Below are 19,497 nucleotides of genomic sequence, written 5' to 3' on the forward strand. Positions count from 1 at the left end.
AATCACCATTTTTGTGGTAGCATTATTGATATAAAGGACCCGTGAAGATCCGGGGTAGAATTGGTCTTCAGCCACACATGCTTGCCGTAAAAGACGACTATGCTTGTCGTAAGAGGTGACTAACGGGATCGGGTGGTCAGGCTCACTGACTTTGTTGATGCATGTCATCGATCCCAATTGCGTGGACCGATGCTCATGATATCAATCACTGGATTGTCTCGATTATTTTATAGACCGCCGTCATATAGCTGGAATATTGCTGAGTGCGGCGTTAAACAACAAACAAACCAAACCAAACTACTGATATAAAGATACAGCCGTTATTGCGGATATAGTATATATGGCGGATGTTGAATGGCAAAGACTAATTGTCTGACGGGCACAATGACATATATGGCGACGTCCAGTTCTCGTCAAATATGAATGCATGTCGACCCAGACGAAAGACTTGCGTGCACGTGTAAGAACAACATCAAAGCATGGTGTCAATAAAACCATCTAATCATCATGTGTGTTTAAAATCTCACCCGTGGCAGGGAAGTTGAATCCAAGGCAGGTTTCTACAGCAAGGACGTACTCCAGTGTTGACAGGAATGTGTAACGTTTCCGGGTTTCGCGCCTGTTGTGCAGCGTATGAACTCAGAATGCGCCTCTGTATAACATCAGGATATTTAAACTCAAAGGTTGGTTTCTTTTGGAAGTTGCTTCCGTCATAAACGTAAACTGACGTCACCCTACTTTCACTTTCAGTGGAATGTAAACAAACATGAGGATTTATTTATTACTTTATTTATTGAATTATATTAAAAACAACATGTATAAATATATATTGAAATATAAGAAATTATACCATAATGATTATGGTGAGTGAGTTTAGCTTAACGCCGCTTTGAACACTATTCCGGTTTTATCACGGTGTGTCAGGTTAATGTGGGAGGAAAGCCCGAAGTGATGCAGGTCTCAGACGTTTACCACTTTACCCACGAGCACGGGTATGGTGCTGACAAACCTAGAAACGGGGCGAACCGGGATTTGAACCCGCAGAAATCGTAATATTTCTGGCGTGCCTAAGGGACGCAACTCCGCAAAGCGAATTGCGGCGACTTCGACGACTGGGCCATGGCTCCATACTGATCATAACCACAATAAACTTCAATTCATTCCGATGGAGTCATCGTCGTCCATGAAAAAATAGCAAAAGTCACCTGGTGATTCTAAACTGACCTCAATTACTAGCCTAGTGCCACTGCATATATACCAGTAAATAAGCTTGGCGTCTTCATGCATGAACTTGCTGCTTCCGGGTACAGGCGAGCTGTGACGAACGTTCGTATGGTTTATTGAATCAAGAAAGGTGAATATCGTTCAGGGCCATATTCAGCAATATTCAAGTTCTTTATTCGAGTCAAGACAATGAAAACAACCAGTGATTGAAACATGCATCAACAGCGATCCACGCCATTGGGATACAATGCCATGATAGTCGAAAGACGACCCTTACGAAAAATACAGATTTGTGGGAACTGATCTTATTCCGGAATCCCCAAGAGGCACGGGGAAAAGTGATACATGGGAAGTTGAACGGGGTGTAGGGTGGTGCTTCAGCTTCGTGAATGATGACTGGTGACATCATTTGAAACGCGTTGCCATCCGAAGACGACCCTTTTTGGAGACCTATATACCTGTATCATGTATATGCAGGTGTGGCCGTGTCTGGTACAGAAAGTGTTTTACAACTGAAGGAGATTAAATACACAGATGTCAGATATGCACATGCAGTCTAGTATACGGCGGTTTTTACTCCATGTAAAACCCGTGAAGATCCGGGTTAGAGTAGGACTTCAGCAACCCATTCTTGCCGTAAAAGGTGACTATGCTTGTCGTACGAGACGACTAACGGCACCGGGTGGTCAGGCTCGCTGACTTGGTTGATGCATGTCATCGTATCCCAATTGCGTAGATCAATACCTACGATGTCAATCACTGAATTGTCTGATCCAGACTCGATTATTTACAGACCACCATCATATAAATAGCTGGAAATATTGCTGAGGGTGGCGTAAAACAACAAACAAACAAACTTACCCTATGTACACGTGCATGTGTGGGCCTTAGAGCGGCCCACTTCTTTTCTAATGTGGACACATCTTCAAGACAATAATTGTATCACTAGTGTAAGAATTATATCTGTGTTAACATAACTATCACCTGCATGTCTGTTTAAAATCTGGGGGCACGGGTGGCCCAGTCGTCTAAGGCGCCGCGATTCGCTGTGCAGAGTTGCGTCCCTTGGGCACACCAGAAACCTATGATTGTGGGTTCGAATCCCGGCTCGCCCGATTATGTTTCTAGGTTTGTCAGCATCATACCCGTGCTCGTGGGTTACACCGAAGTGGTAAACGTCTGAGACCTGCATTACTTCGGGCTTTCCTCCCACATTAAGCTGACACGCCGTGATATAACTGTAATACTGTTAAAAGCGGCGTTAAACCCAACTCACTCACTGTTTAAAATCTCACCCTGGATCAACCTTCTGCATGCTCCATTGGAATTATCATCCATTGGGTCCTTAATATTCACTTTCTTTACAAATTCAAAGAACAGTGGTGTAGTTGACATCTTTTTATTTCAGTAGAAAAAGCATGTTTGTGTACATATGTACTGTCCACTGTCTTATGTCTCTATTCTCAGATAATAGAATGGATGTGTAATAAGCTGCATAATCAAGGGAGGAATATGTTTCAATATGACATGATGCCAGTATCAATAGAAGGCCTGATATAATATACATGGTACCTTGATAATAACCAAACTTCATCACCATTCATGTTCAGCTTTGTTAAATACGAGCGAGGTTTACGTCTGAGTGGACTCGTGAAGATCCGGGTAGAAAATAGGTTCTCCTCACCCCATGCTTGTTGTAAGAGGCGACTAACGGGATCGGGTGGTCAGGTTTCCTGACTTGGTTGATGCATGTCATCGTATCCCAATTGCGTGGATCGAAGCTTATGATGTCAATCACTGGAGTGTCTGGTTCAGACTCGACTACTTCCAGACCGCCGTCATATAGCTGGAATATTGCTGAGTGCGGCGTTAAACAACAAATAAACAAACAAACAAACGAGTGAGTGGGTGGCTTGAATCTCCATCACAGCATGTCGATGCCTTATCAAGACGCCGAGCTCGAGCTCTTTGATCCTGTCTTCATCAGTCAGTTTCATTTAGCATGATACTGTCGTCATATCAACTCAATCAGAAGCTCTTTACCTAACACTATGTCTATACTAACAAACTGTTGACTTACATTTAATCTGCCAAATGGTCATTGTCACGCTTACTTTACGTGTAAGTAGTAAAGAGGAAAATTGGAGTACCGCCGCTTTTGCAGAATACGACTATCACAGCAAGGTATCCTCCAGGCAGGGTCTTTACACAATGAAACTAACGCCAATGTGAGAAGTCGGGCCACGCACGCAGTCGTCCCATTCGGCATGACGCATACTCTTAAACCTTGCACTTGGTTACCACAACACAGGAGAGTGAATGAGTGAGTGATGTTCTACGCCGCTTTTAGCAAAATTCCAGCAATATCACGACAGGGAACACCCGAAATGGGCTTCACACATTGTACCCCATTTGGGAATCGAACCCGGGTCCTTGGCGTGACGAGCGAACGCTCTAACCACTAGGCTACCCCACCGCCCATAACACAGAAGACAGCGGACTCCAATACAATCTAAGAATTGAGTAGCCACGTGTATGGGCGGGACATAATTAGCCAACATTTATAAATAATTCTAACATATGTACTACGGAAGCTATAGTGTGTCAACACAGATTCTTCAAAAACATTTCCTATGAATTATATTTGGTCCGCAGTCGATGTAATCCTGCTTGCTGATCCACATTTGTTGGAAGGTGGACAACGATGCAAGGATTGAACCCCCGATCCAAACAGCGTACTTCCGTTCCGGCTGAGCAATGACCTTGACCCTGATGACTGGTGGGGCCAGCTCGGCGACCTCTCGCGTGATCCTGGAAGTGATCCCCGGGAACATAGTCGAGCCCCCTGAAATTACTATGTTGCAGTAGAGATCCTTCCTGATATCAACGTCACATTTCTGAATTGAGTTATAGATATACTCATGAACACCGGGTGTCTCCATCCCAATCAAGGCTGGCTGAAAGAGCGGTTCGGGGCATCTGAACCTCTCGTTGTCAATACGGATAACCTGGCCGTCCGGCAACTCGTAGGTCCTTTCCATATCTGAGCTTGACGTACACGTTTTAAAGTCTCTATCAAAGTCATTGGTAACGAAACATAATCTTTCCTTTATATCGCGAACGATCTCTCGCTCGGCAGTTGTGGTGAAGGAATACCCTCGCTCTGACAAGATCTTTACAAGGTAGTCTGTGAGGTCCCTTCCCGCTAGATCAATCCTCAATATGGCGTGAGGCATTGAGTACCCCTCGTATATTGGCACCGCATGGGTCACACCGTCCCCGGAATCCAGGACAATGCCCGTGGTTCTACCAGAAGCATACAAGGACAGAACGGCCTGGACTGATACAAAGAAGGCGGGGATGCTAAAGCCTTCGAACATTATCTGTGCCATCTTTTCCCGATTGGCTTTTGGATTGAGTGGTGCCTCGGTTACTAGGATTGGGTGTTGCTCGGGCGCCACTCGCAGCTCGTTGTAAAAGGTGTGGTGCCAGATCTTCTCCATGTCGTCCCAGTTGGTGACGATGCCGTGCTCTATGGGGTACTTCAGAGTGAGGATTCCACGTTTGGACTGAGCCTCGTCACCCACATAGCAGTCTCTTTGACCCATCCCCACCATAACGCCCTGAAGTAAAGATACAATCATTGAAATATCAATGTTCCACAAACACCATGCAGTCATACAACTAACCCCTTTGAATTCGGGCTTGAGGTGCCTAACAATATATATGGTTGTTCTAAGAGACGACTAAAAGGAACAGGTGGTCCCCCTCGGCGACTTAACTATTACGCGACGTAGTAGGGATGTTGCTCATAATATCAAGCACGGGTTTTTCTGGTCAAGGGCGGCTTTATTTACAGACCGATGTCATATAGCTGAACAATTGCGGAATGCGGTATAAACAACATACACCACCATATTAATCATACAATTTCAACTTTGACACAAGGGACTCCCGGCGGGGTATAATAAGTCATTAAACTCAAGATGATCCAGGATAGAATAGATCTTCAGCCACACATTCTTGCCGTAAAGGTGACTAAGCTTGTCGTAAGAGGCGACTACCGGGATCGGGTGGTCAGGCTCGCTGACTTGGTTGATGCATGTCATCGTATCCCAACTGCGTGGATCAATGCTCATGATGTCAATCACTGGATTGTCTGATCCAGACTCGATTATTTACAGACCGCCGTCATATAGCTGGAATATTGCTGATTGCTGCGTTGAACAACAAACAACCAAACAAGGGACTCCCGGCGGATCTGAAGTGAACCAAAAAGGACAAAGGCTTCATTTTAATCCCTTTGTGGAACTGTTTTTCAGAACACCAAAATATTTATTGATATTAATGTAACAAGATATCATTATTTCAAAAGCTTTTACATAATGAAAAATTATAGCACAAGACAAAGTTTATTTGTGAAAGTACAATGAAACTGCATTAAACGTTAAGGACGGATTACTTATGTCTAAAATTGATTTTTGCGCCGAGGGACATCCATCATTTGGAAAGCGTTTGACTGACATACAGTTTAATCAAATGGGGGGCGGTCGGGTAGCCTAGTGGTTAAAGCGTTAGCTCGCCACGCCGAAGACCCGGGTTCGATTCCCGACATGGGTACAATGTGTGAAGCCCATTTCTGGTGTCCCCCGCCGTGATATTGCTGGAATATTGCTAAAAGCGGCGTAAAACCATACTCACTCACTCACTCACTCACTTTAATCAAATGGGGCGCAATTGTTTCGTTGTGCAACTTGATCCAATTATCGTCTATAATAAACCTATATCCGTTCATAACAACAGATTATCCCAGTTAAGTGGTACAAGAAACTTCTTGATTTAGTTCAGGAAATGTACCAAATTAAACAAAACATTTAAGAACAGAAGGACACGGATGGCCCGGTCGTCTTAGGCGCCGCAATTTACTGAGCAGAGGTGCGTTCCTTGATCGACCTATAATTGTGGGTTCGAATCCAGGCTCGCCCCGATTATGTTTCTAGGTTTGTCAGCACCATACCCGTGCTTGTAGGTTTCACCAAAGTGCTAAACGTCTGAGACCTGCATCACTTTTGGCTTTCCTCCCACATTAAGTTGTCACGCCGTGATATAACTGGAATACTGTTCAAAGCGGCGTTAGACCCAAATCACTCACTCGCTTTAGGAACAGGGCATCATTCATATAAATAGGTATATGAATGAATGTACGCGTATTAACGTAGTTATATGAACACATCCTTCACACAATCATTACCTTATGTCTGGGTCTCCCAACAACAGAAGCAAACACGGCCCGTGGGGCGTCATCCCCTGCAAACCCGGCCTTGCACATACCGGACCCATTGTCTAATACGAGCGCCCCGAGATCCAAGTAGTTGGTCATCGTATCCTTGCCTTCTTGCCAGGGCGAAATGCTAGGTCTGCCTTGGTGCAGTTGTGTGCAGCCACGTTTGTACGACAACGATCTGTGTGCATTTGTGGAATTCCATATGAGTTACATGATTATTTAATTAGGTATAAAAGTGGTATAAGTGAGACAATTAGGCAGTAATTGTTTCCACAGCTTGGCGTCGAGTTTTACGGCTACCACATCAGAATGACGTGACACAAAGAACAATACAACCAGGAGCTTTTATCTGCTTCCCAGTGGATATTTCCATTTTCTGTTGGTTACTTTTTACTTCCAATCTGGAATGTTTGGGGGATTAAGGGATGGAATTGGTCCCCCGAGGATCGGGTGGTCAGGCTCTGTGACTTGATTGCAGGTCACCGTGACCCAAATGCCTGGATAATTGCTCAGTCTATCAGTCACTGGTTTGCATGGTCCAGACTCGATTATATATTTCCGGTCTTGGTGTAGCAGGTATATTGCTGGCAAACGCAACATTCACTCACTCACTCACTCACTTACGTCGTCGCGGGCGTATTCTTCACTGCTCAACATTGACACGACTGTGTGGTTGTATGGGGTCTGTCATGTATGGTGTGTACCTGGCACAGGTGAAGAGGGTTGAAATGTATATTATTCCCCTTGTAAAGTGGCTGTCATACCCGTAAAGATCCGGGTTAGAACAAGTCTTCAGCAATCTCATTACAATCAGATCTTAGTTCTCGCTACCGCTAAACAAAGATCTGAGGACATCCCATTACGGGTCACGTCAGCACGACCTTTCATCCAACCAATCAGAGCGTCGCTTACCAGATCCTGAAAGTGACAGTCGGAATGTGTTTTCTAGTCATGCAACCTCGAAATATTTAACAGAGGGTATTCCGAACGACGGTTACGGGTTTTATGATTATATCCATACAATCTATGCCATCTATAATCCATTCCAGAATGTTGTTTTGGTCAGTTTTAAAAATATGTTTCGAAGCGTAGTCGCCAGTTTGAAACTAGTGCCGTAAAGCTCGAGAAAGCTGCCTTCTGATTGGCAAATGTCGATTTCTTGTCAGTCATTTCATTGGTCGGTCAATGTTCGGGAAAGGTCGTTCTGACGGGACCCGTAATGGGATGTCCTCAGATCTTTGGTTAGCGGTGGCGAGAACTAAGATCTGATTTGAATGAGATTGAGTCTTCAGCAACCCATGCTTGTCGTAAAAGGTATTAGTGGGCTTGCACTATAAAATTTGCAATAGTCCCGACTAGTACAAGCAGCCATACACTCACAAACATGCGTGCATGTACGTCGCTATATAAGTGCAATACTTGAACGCGACGTTAAACCCCCTTTCACCTCGACAACGACTCTGTTATTTACTCAATAACAAAACTTGGCAAATTTAAAATCGAGAAATAATTTCCAAAAAAGCAACTGAGTAAGATCTGTCCTTTAATGCAAAAGTCGGTCTGACTGGCATAATGATATCTGTATCAAGATTTGCCTCTGTTGACATTTCCACACTTATTATTTACAACTAAATCGCCGACCTCTATAAATACCACCTCCACTCAATTAGCAGTTATACCCTATGCTTCAAATGTCTATTCTATACTTGTAGCTGAAGTGAGTTCCGTTCAACGCCAATTCTGACAATACTGCATTTAAATCATGCTCTGTCGGGTTTTGTTTTGTTTGTTTTTTATTGCATTTTCAACATCACAGTTATTGTAGTAATGAATGAGTTAAATTCCAGCAATATCACAGCGGGCGGCACCAGGAATGAGTTTCACACGTTGTAGCCTTGTTGGGAATCGAACCCGGGACCCTGGCGTGACGAGCGAACAGCTCTACCACCAGGCTACCCCACCTGTCCTGCACTGTACTGAGAAAAATATATGGGTCAGTTGGGCAATAGACCTAGTATACCAAGCTACCTCCAAAAAAGGCTTGGCGTTTAAATTAAACATGACTTTAGACATATATATTTAATATTTTTTTCACAAGCTACTGTTTTGGGTTTCTGAGTGAATGTTGTACTATGACGTATTCAGCAACAAGGGTTCAAAACGAGTTCGAGGCTGGTCCAAGCACAGGTAGACGCTGTAGGCTATGCTGACATACAATCACACAGGTCTGATAAGTGGCTGTTACAAGTATGGAGACCTATGCAGATCCGGGGTAGAATAGGTCTTCAGCGTCCAATGCTTGCCGTTAAAGGCCACTATGCTTGTCGTAAGAGGCAACTAACGGGATCTTGTTGTCAGGCTCGCTGACTTGGTTGATGCATGTCATCGTATCCCAATTGCGTGGATCGATGCACATGATGTCAATCGCTGGATTGTTTGGTCCAGGTTCGATTATTTCCAGACCGCTGTCAAAAAGCTGGAATATTGCTGAGTGCGGCGTTAAACAACAAACAAACATCGGATTCTCGGGACCTCTTCTGACCCAGGAGAGTATGCTTCTTGTCATTGGTAACGCATATATACTGAACAACAAAAGTTACGGGATCATAAATATTTTGGAGATATGTTTGTTGTGAAGACTGAACACAAAATATCATAAACATATCCCAAAATATTCATGATCCCAAGCTTCATTATTTCAGTATATTGCCACAATTGAAGTTCTGATTAAAACATGGGGGGTACGGGTGGCCCAATCGTCTAAGGCGCCGCAATTTGCTGTGCTGAGTCGTGTCCCTTGGGCACATCAGGAACATATGACCGTGTGTTCGAAATCCCGGTTCGCCCCGATTATGTTTCCATGTCTGTCAGCAACATACCCGTGCTCGTGGGTTTCACCAAAGAGGAAAACGTTTGAAACCTAGATCACTTCGGGCTTTCCTTCCACAATAAGCTAGCACACCGAGATATAACTGCAATACTTTTCAAAGCGGCGTTTAAACCAACTCACTCATTCTGATTAAAACAACCTTCAACCCGTGTTTGACAGTTAAAACAAAGCTTTTCCAGTGATATTACATCAGACACGAACAATCCTCCTTTCGATGGCAACACGTATCTGTCAACACACAGATGGTAAAATAAGCAATGACATCAAGTACTGCCTGAAGTTACAGAACACTGGCATGGAGTGTGAGACGACGTGACAGTTTCTAGTCACGTTGATCGAATAACATCATCTCATGTAACGTACAGTCATGTCATGGATGCTACTATCAAAGTAACTATGGTTCACTTTGGATACAGGATAAATACAGGTCAGCCGAAATTTGTGGACGTGTTGGTATTGTTTATTACTTGTTGTTTAACAATGGTTAACCCCGTACTCAGCAATATTCTAGTGGCCGGTAAGGATCTTTTGTTTGTTGTATGTTTGTTGTTTAATGCGGCATTCAGCAATATTCCAGCTATATGACGGCGGCCTGTAAATAATCGAGTCTGTGATTGACATCATGAGCATCAATCCATGCAATTGGGATATGATGACATGCATCAACGAAGTCGGCCAGCCTGACCACCCGACCTATTACGGCAAGCATGGGTTGCTGAAGACCTATTCTACCCCGGATCTTCACCAGTAAATACCAGTATCTAACATCCCAGTGACTCCCTGTCGTTGCAGGATATACCTACTCAAATTAAGGCAGTAAGACAGGAGCCTGGCCATGGGATCGGTTAACTAGCACCCTCACTGGCAATATGAACACAATCACGTGTATACCTAGCCTTGCTTCAAGGCTGTACTGACAGAAAAGTCCATGGATGTGAAGGAATACTATCCTCTAAATAGGTAAGTCTAGATGAACCGACATGATGCCAGTCTCTAATAGGCACAACTTGTTCTTATTTATATAATCTAGAAAATATGATTTAAACTTATTATTATTGCCTTATAGACTTGTGCAAGTCTATTGTATAACCTGCTGATGATTTTGCCATGTGATAGAAAACAATGTTCTAACTCAAAATGTAAACTGCCTGTGGTGAAGTTCCGTTATAGTGTGCCATTCCACATTTTGTGTTGATTATAATTATGATTAAAGCAACGACTCAGTATCCTTTCCTTGAATTTTATAGTATCTTTAAGCAGATTGCATATAACAATTTTTTTGGTATTTTACAAATTGTACAAAGTGTCAAGGATATTTCAATTTTATTCAAAATATTCAATACTTAATTAGACCAATCCTTCTGTATGGATCTGAAAATTGGAGTTTTAATTAATTTTATTCAAGAGAAATGGTTAACGTATTTGCATGTAATAAATTTCTTTGTGTCACACAACCTGCATCAAATGGCATGGTTTACCAGGAATGTGGACCAGTATGACTTTACATATTTGAGTGTATACGACTACTAAAGTATTGGATAAAACTGCTTAAAATGCCATGTCACAGATTACAAAAGAAATCTCCAAATATGATGATGTTGTATGACAGAAATGGCCCCCTGTGGAAATGGGGATTTGGCTATGTTTGCAAGGTTGGCAAGTGCTAAATAAAGATGACAGTTCTTTATCTACCATATGCCAAGACTTATGGATATATATTCTCAAACATGGTCTTCAATTGTACTTACACCAAGAAAATGCTCTTTATACTTTTTCAAATCCCTGTACCGAAAGATATCTTTGATAGAAATCTAAAAAAGTTTAAAGTTGCACATAGCTTAATGATTAAACAGGGAAAGCAAATATACCCAGAGAAATGAGATTGTGTACATAACGTGACTTAATTGTTATAGAAGGTGATTTTCACTTTGTACTAGTCTGCAGAACATATAAATGTCTGAGAAGAAAATACTTTACATGCAAATGGTATGAAAACCTAACTCTGCATAAATATACATACTGTGTATTCTCTGTACAATATTTGTAGTCAAAAATATTTCAGTCTACAAATATCATTCACCAGTCCAAGTTATAAGAACTGTTAAATAAAAATTGCATAATCCAACCATTCCCAAACATAGTATGTCCCATTGCCTGTGGCCTTCCGTACCAAAATAAACTGTACTACTACATTCTTTGGGCTTAACTGCTTTATTTGAGTTTGTTCCTTATCTGTCATTGGTTCGACACATTAAATGATGAGCAAATATTTTAAAGACCTTTGCAAACTGGCAACACAGCTTAAGTCAATAGCATAATATTAATATTAAATCATTTTCTAGGTATAATAAAAGCTTATCAGCAAATCCTCCTGTTTCCTGATGAGACAGCACCCTTACGGACAGAACAGGCCTATCACTAGTAGCAGCAAAGTTTGTGATACCACAGATAATAATAATAATAATAATAGTAATGTGCATGTTTACAATGCACCAAATCCAGACCCTAAAACATGCTCAAAGTGCTATGTACAATGAAACAATATGACAATATTCGCTCACCCTGATTGGAATTATCGTTTAGGTGGTCAGGATTGGTGAGTTGGTCAACATGCCATTGTATCCCAATTGCCTGGATCAATGCTCATGTTGTTAATCACTGGATTATCTGGTCCAGATTTGATTATTTACAGACCGACGCTATATAGCTGGAATATTGCTGAGTGCGGCAAACAAAATACTTGATATAATGCATGTATATGCGAAGTGCAATGGAGTCTTCATGCATGATCACGATCAGTTCTGGTCCGTGTTGGTCGGTGCTTGTCCGTGTTAGTCCATACTGGTATGTGCTGGTCCGTGTTAGTACGTGCTGGTCCGTGTTGGTCAGTGCTGAGCCACTACCCTTCTGCCTCTCCTCTAATGATTCTGCATTGTGGATTAATTAGTAGAACGTTAGTCATGGTGACGTTATCATCACCAATTTGTTTATTTTTCGTATATGAAATACAAATAAAGTATAGGATTGTTATTAACTATGGGACGATATATGATATACGTTTATCATTATACAAGTACCACCAGCTGCACCAAAACCAACACAAGAGCCGACCAATTATCCAAATTAGAACCTCATAAACAGACAGAACACAACGTACAAATAACATAGAATGGGATGTCGGTCAAGGCAGATTGAACGTTTCAAGGTAATGGTGAAAATGGTTTGAAAACGTTAATGGTGATATTATGTTTTTTTATGAAACTTGATATTTTCAAAAGTGTTTGTAAGAAATTGAAAATTAATAGAAATATTTATTAAAACACTGACATAGCAGGCTGTCAAATAGGTGGAATATTGCAGAGGCAATATAAACCATAAAGATCAAACAATATTATTCCCCCACTATACAGTCTCAGTCATTTTATGCAGATCTTAATGCCATCTGTCTGTCTATCGTCAGTTGGACAATATGTGATTTATTATTATTCAAACAACTTACTTCACACCTTTTCTGTATTCTCCCATGCAAACCACACATGCAACACAAACAAACAATAAATCTTCATATTTTTAGTGAACACTTGCAACAGCTAAGCTTTATAACATAGTAACACTGAACCAACATAATCAGTGCACATAATACAGACACATGTCATACATATGCAACATATTTCACAAATCAATTGTTCAATAATATCATATGTTGCTGATTCCAAGTCGCTCAGCTTGTTCGAGGGCACCTTTAAGGTTGTCATCAAACAGTTCACATCTGATAGGCATGTCTAAAGAATAAAACGGGTTCTTCAAAGCAAAGTCAGCGTAAATCTCATACAACTTCTTCAGCAGCATTTCTACTGCTGTCTGTCTAGGATCTGTTAGCACGACAAATTTGATGCCCGTCATTGTTTGATGGCAATGAAGTTTAAAAGTGTCTGTCTCTAAAACCTCGATTCCTGATGATCTGGGTTCGGGCGAAAGTTGTGTTCCGAATGCGAACAATGAATGAAACATACTGGCGAGCATTATACGCTGATTTGATGTCAGCTTTGGTCGTCCGAACTTGATGTTGATTGGATATTTTTTCTCGTCATTTAGCACTTCAATGATGTCTCTTCCATCTTTTAAGCAACGTCCCTCCGCTTGAATTCCGTTGACAGACAGTACCGTGTGTCCAACTTTAATGCCATCTCGTTCTCCGAATGCCACAACAACTCGTTCGTCAAATATTTTGAGTTTCAGTTCCAGAGGAAAACTAAAGGTTTTCTCGACCTCAGGGCGGTTTGACGTGTGGTCGTAGTGATAAATCAGACTCCCGGCTTTGTTGATGACATAGACACTAAAAATGGCCATGTTTTTTCCAGATATATGGATCTTTTGTTTTCTTGATGACCCACCTTACATTTAGACCGCTGGAAACAACACCTTCACTTGTGTGAGCCAAGTATTCAAACAAAAACACTACCCCTCCCACGAAATTAATGCTATGTAAACCGGAAGTACGAGGCGTCACAGCATTGAGAAATGTAATACCGATCTGTGGTATCTCGGATTTAACGAAATGAAACGATCGATCGCGTCCGACGAGTTCGGAATGTGTCCCCTATTGCGTTTTGGCGATGCTTATCATGTTCTTGTTCATGAAACAAAAAGTTTAGTTGATGTCAGAACAATACAGGGATACATATCTCAATGCACAAAACATAAGAATTATGTATATATGGATCCTTTATATGCTATCCAAATATTCATTGTGGAAAAATACTGTAAAAAAATCATTTTCATCAGTTGACACTTGATAACATGTTTTAGTTTTTTCGTGGTATTCAGCTTATGAATTCTCGAGTTATGTACCCTGAAAACCAATGTCGAGGTCGGAGAAAATGACCCGGAAGTAGATCTTTCAGAAATTAATCACGTAAGTCGAGAGACGTGCTTTATTTTTACCTCCTTACAATCGCGACAATTTCCATACAATCATAAGATAATTAGTCGTTATGACTATGTATATACGTTGTATAACCAATAAACATGACACTTCGGACATTATTTTTAGTTATTATATAAGCATTTGTCCAGTATCCTTCTGTATATTTATTCGTATTATACCTGAAATTTTCAGCAATGGCGGACGCAGCCCCAGCCGGTGGTAGAGGAGGATTTCGTGGTGGGTTCGGCGGCAGAGGCCGCGGACGTGGACGCGGTCGCGGCAGAGGAAGAGGCCGTGGTCGTGGAGCTAAAGAAGAGAAGGACTGGATCCCCGTCACCAAACTGGGCCGTCTCGTAAAAGATGTCAAGATCAAGAGCCTTGAGGAGATCTACCTTTTCTCTCTGCCTATCAAGGTTAATATTTTGCAAATTAAGTTCTTGAGTACATAAGAATATTCCAACACATTTTTTTCAGATTACAGGGGTCATGCTTGACATTTCTCCTCAGAAGCATGACAAAAAAATGAACCAAACGTTAAAACAAACATTTTCCGAATGAGCCTGGTTTGAAATTGTGCAACATGTGAAAATGTGGGTTAGAATTGGTCTTCAGGAACCCGGACTTGGTTGATGCTTGTCATATCCCAATTGTGTAGATCGATGATCATGTCACTGGATTGTCATATGGCTCTAATATTGCCGAGTGCTGCGTTAGACAACAAACAATGTTTGTGTAACCAAGTTTAGAAGAAACCTAATGGATAAATTGAAATACTATGCTCAAGTAACAGATGTTTGCTTCATATGGCACAACACCCAAACACTTGTATACGAAACAATGCAGCATACCATGTTCCTGTGTTTCACCTAAGTGATAGACCCATCTTTTAGACATCCTACATCCTGGAAAAAATATTGATCAGATCAGTGTTTAACCCAACTCACAAGCACACTAGCTTATGATTATACCCAAACTGATTGCATACCAGCGTTAGAAATTGACACTAGTCATATAGTCCTTGCCAAACTGCCCAATAGTTAAGGTATCATGAGGACTAGTAGAAATTTGCCATTTTTATGGGTTTTGCCATATGTTATCATTGTAAGGACTAGTGGACTAAAACGGTTAGTTTCTACCCCTGCATACACTATAGATAAACATGGTTAATACGATTAAAAGTAGAACATTGACTTTTAAAGGTGATCTTTAGTTATTGAACCTTTGAGAAAAATGGTTGAAACATTAGAAAATATTGTATTGTGCAGATTAATAGTGACGTGTCCTGACATCTTTACAGTGATAATATTTTGTCATGTCAAGAAGATGTAAAGTACCAATGTTGTAATATGTGATCTTGTCTTGCAGGAGTTTGAAATCATTGACTATTTCCTGCCACCTGGAACCCTGAAGGACGAAGTTCTGAAAATTATGCCTGTCCAGAAACAGACCAGAGCTGGACAGAGAACCAGATTCAAGGTTGGCATTATCTACTGATGTTTCACAAATACATGTAAAATTAGGTGTATAATACCAGTGCCCCTGTTGCTGCAGTGGCTATATTTGAGTTGTAACCTACAACTTGTTGATGAAACTGACAAGACAATAAACTCGTGAAGATCCAGGATAGAATGTCTACTGCAACCCATGCTTGCCGGAAAAGGAGACCATGCTTGTTGTAAGAGGCGACTAACGGGATTCGGTGGTCAGGTTCACTGACTTGGTTGATGCATGATTACGTATCCCAGTTGGGTGGATCAATGCACATTTCATGTCACTGGATTGTCTGGCCAAGATTTGATTATTTTCAGACCGTCATCATATAGCTGGGATATTGCCGAGTGTTGCATTAAACAACAAACGACAAGACATTAACATGATTAGCTAGAATGTGGGTTGTAACATTTGACACAAAGTGGTATCCCTTTGCATCAGTTGTAAATGAAGCTCAGTTGAGTGATTGACATGAATTAGAATTAGTTATTTCAAGGGCAGTGCCACAAGAGACTAATAGAAATCATGCGTTTTCCCCAAATCTTTACTTGCAATATATTAAAAACAAGTTGGAAATATGGATTAGTTTGACTCATTCTGTCTATTCATCAATGTTTAATGGTATTAACACAGTGACCATTTGCTGATTTAGTGAGCAGTTGACTACCACAATGTTTTCTGATAAAGTCTAGCTTATGTTGTTTTGTGAGTAATTTTGTTTACAATATATACTTGATGTTTACAGGCCTTTGTCGCTGTTGGCGACTTCAATGGCCACATTGGTCTGGGAGTGAAGTGCTCCAAGGAAGTAGCCACTGCTATCCGTGGTGCCATCATCCTGGCCAAACTCTCGGTCATTCCTGTCCGACGAGGATACTGGGGTAACAAGATCGGAAAACCACACACTGTCCCTTGCAAGGTTGGTAGATACAGATGTGATGTGCCATTTATGCTTCATTAAACACCAGTTAGTTTTTATGCACATAATTCTCCCCATTATTATCATTGCAATTAAATGCCTGGGTAAAGAATGTCTCAACGAAATATACGCCCAATCCTTTGAGGAAATATGTCAGCACACTTCAAATTCTTGATCAATAATTAAGCAAAACAAATAGAGGTTTGGTAATAAACATTTACTGGGATGCTGATATGTCCTACTGTACTTTGTCCCATAAGCAGTTACTGCCAGATGTAAAAAGGAACCGCAATTATACTTCATCCTGTAATATCAATGTGATGTCTTTGTCAAATATTCTTTAACATTTGTCATTATTTTGTTGTAGGTGTACGGCAAGTGTGGTAGCAGCCGAGTGCGTTTGATCCCTGCCCCCAGAGGTACTGGCATTGTTAGTGCTCCTGTACCTAAGAAGCTGTTGCATATGGCTGGTATTGAGGACTGCTACACCTCAGCTGTCGGTGCCACTGCTACACTTGGAAACTTCGGTAAGTTACAACTGTAATTGTGTGGTGCATCATAATCAAGATCAGAAGGTTTTTTTCCCATCTGCTCAAAGGGGGATAACTCCGTGTAGTGCCTTGCACCATGTTAAATGCTAGTCCTTGTGTAACATGTATACTCATGGTGGCTGTTTGGATATTGTTGGTTCAATGGGGATGTAACAATTCATCTTGGTATTTGTTCATGAGAACACTGTGGGCAGTGATACTAGACAATACATGTTTATGATAAATTTTAATGGCATTGTCAGTTCGATTTTCTCAGGATTACTGATGTTTTGTGCGGTTCTCTGTAGTCTTCCTTTTTATGAGAAAATGTTTTTGAGTGAATGTTTTATGAATAGTTTTTATTGACTTATTGTAGCCTAACATTGTTTTGATACAGCCCTAATATGTTAAGGGTTTTTAATTGAGAGTCAGCTCGTTTGAAGCAGTTAAGTTCTATCCTCTTGCGGACATTTAGGGTGTCACTATCATTTTGTATCTCTCATCTCAAAGCTCAGCCTGAGAGAGAGCAACTGGTAGAAAGAAATTTTGACAGTGAAATGTAATCTGCCTTTGGTTGACCACTGAACATGTAAATCTTTACTGTTTTCTTCAGTTTGATATGCATACAAATGGTTAACAATAGTTGATAAATGTTTTGTTTTTTTCAAAGAGCAATAGCTGCTGTAAATAGTAATGAAAAAACAGAAGGCTTAAAGAACAAAAACAAAGCTATAGGCAGGGTAGCCTCCACAGGCCAGCGCAAAAAGAATAGATTGGCTTGAGATGATTGTTTTACCTTTGACACAATGTGCCTTTATGAGTCTGATATTCATGTCAATCCAAGAACACGTCTCTACATACATATTTTTTCCCTGTACAGCCAAGGCCACCTACCAGGCTATCTCCAAGACGTACGCATACCTGACCCCTGACCTGTGGAAGGAGACCGTATTCATCAAGAGCCCGTACCAGGAATACACCGACTACCTGTCCAAACACCACACCCGGGTCGCTGTCCAGAAACAGGAACAGAAGGTCTACTAGACACTTGTGTAAAACTTGTGTAAAACAAAATAAGAAAATAAAAAAAAAAACCATAACATAACATATGTTTTCTTTTTCTTTAATCGTGAATATCCGTTTCAAATTTGGATACTGGCATTATATTTTCCTATGCTTTTCTTGGTTCAAGGAGGCAGCTTTAGAACTAAACTTGATAGCTTTACTAGCCTGGGTAAAGATAAAATGCCTTTGTAATGTTAAAACAATGGGGAAATTTGCACTAGTCTGCAGGAATTGCATGATGTCAATCACTGGATTGTGTGGTTCACACTCGATTTGTTACAGACCGCTGTTATATAGCTGGAATATTGCTGAGCGCAGCGTTAAACCGCAAACAGAAATAGTGTTCTGTCTAGTAAGCTAAGCTAATTAGTCCATATATCACATCACTAAATTCCACTGCAAATGGTTCTAAGAGCTATGTTTGAACTAGTAGCTGCAAATTGAATGCCCAGTAGAAAAATCAGTTTGGCATGTTTGAAACACTGATTGCTTTATATTTATGGGCATGGAAGATGAGATCCCTTGATTATGCACTGTTTGACAAGTTGAATGAACTAGAGAAATTGGAAATTGTGTTTCAAGGTTTTGAAAGTATGACTCCTGGTTGACAGGACTATTGCATTGGTGTGTTTTTCAGGCAGTTTTGTGAAATTGTATACACAAGCAGGACTAAGAAATTGATTGTGGGGTGGTCTGTGACCTGGATGGAAAACCTACTTTGCAACCAGGATGGTTTTGTCTCCAGATCTGTGTGGGATTTTAACTTAACAAATAGCTGTCCTGCAACTTGAGCTTGTTGGATGGTGTAACTCAATGAATGGTTATGAGATTGTGTGTCATCATTTAGTGATGTCTTGGGAAGTTGTGCTTAATATCAACCACAGGTTTGTTGGATCCAGACTCGACACTACTGGCGCTGTCATAGGGTTTGAATATTGCCAAATGGGGCATTAAACAGTTTGTTTATTCTATGATTGAGACTAAGCCCTTTAAAGAATCGCCAGATGTACTTCTCCCCAGTCATGAGACCAACTCATGCTCCTGTGTTTTATCACATGGTAAACATTTACGACCAAAGTCATTTTGAGCTCTCCTGTCCCACTGGAAAATGACACTATGATGAATCTAATGCTGAACCCCAAATTACTGGCTCATGTTTTCAAAACC

General features: G+C 41.1%; 4 protein-coding genes across 4 annotated transcripts in view; 1 reads left to right on the forward strand and 3 right to left on the reverse strand.

Moving 5' to 3' along the window:
- The window catches only part of LOC124133022, a 228,303-nt gene extending 227,640 nt beyond the window's left edge, over positions 1 to 663 (reverse strand). The window contains exon 1 of the mRNA XM_048400914.1: positions 528 to 663. The gene's annotated coding sequence lies outside the window, so the exon portion shown is untranslated. The remainder of the gene's footprint in view (positions 1 to 527) is intronic.
- Positions 664 to 3,030: 2,367 nt separating this feature from the next.
- On the reverse strand, positions 3,031 to 6,685 carry LOC124133062 (actin-85C-like). The gene is made up of 2 exons (XM_046497274.2): positions 6,476 to 6,685; positions 3,031 to 4,847 (listed from the first exon to the last, which is right to left on the reverse strand). Exons 1-2 carry the CDS (start codon positions 6,602 to 6,604, stop codon positions 3,843 to 3,845), a joined length of 1,134 nt encoding a protein of 377 aa, XP_046353230.1. The 5' UTR covers positions 6,605 to 6,685; the 3' UTR covers positions 3,031 to 3,842.
- Positions 6,686 to 12,953: 6,268 nt separating this feature from the next.
- On the reverse strand, positions 12,954 to 13,955 carry LOC124133065 (trafficking protein particle complex subunit 4-like). The gene has a single exon (XM_046497288.2). The coding sequence runs from the start codon at positions 13,746 to 13,748 to the stop codon at positions 13,095 to 13,097; it is 654 nt and encodes a 217-aa protein (XP_046353244.1). The 5' UTR covers positions 13,749 to 13,955; the 3' UTR covers positions 12,954 to 13,094.
- Positions 13,956 to 14,492: 537 nt separating this feature from the next.
- On the forward strand, positions 14,493 to 18,370 carry LOC124133072 (40S ribosomal protein S2). Its single transcript, XM_046497301.2, has 5 exons — positions 14,493 to 14,738; positions 15,691 to 15,801; positions 16,562 to 16,735; positions 17,103 to 17,262; positions 18,146 to 18,370. Exons 1-5 carry the CDS (start codon positions 14,520 to 14,522, stop codon positions 18,307 to 18,309), a joined length of 828 nt encoding a protein of 275 aa, XP_046353257.1. The 5' UTR covers positions 14,493 to 14,519; the 3' UTR covers positions 18,310 to 18,370.
- Positions 18,371 to 19,497: the final 1,127 nt, after the last annotated feature.

This window comes from Haliotis rufescens, unplaced genomic scaffold, assembly GCF_023055435.1.
Source record: "Haliotis rufescens isolate VD_foot unplaced genomic scaffold, xgHalRufe1.0.p SCAF_20, whole genome shotgun sequence".
NCBI classification, from domain to species: domain Eukaryota; kingdom Metazoa; phylum Mollusca; class Gastropoda; order Lepetellida; family Haliotidae; genus Haliotis; species Haliotis rufescens.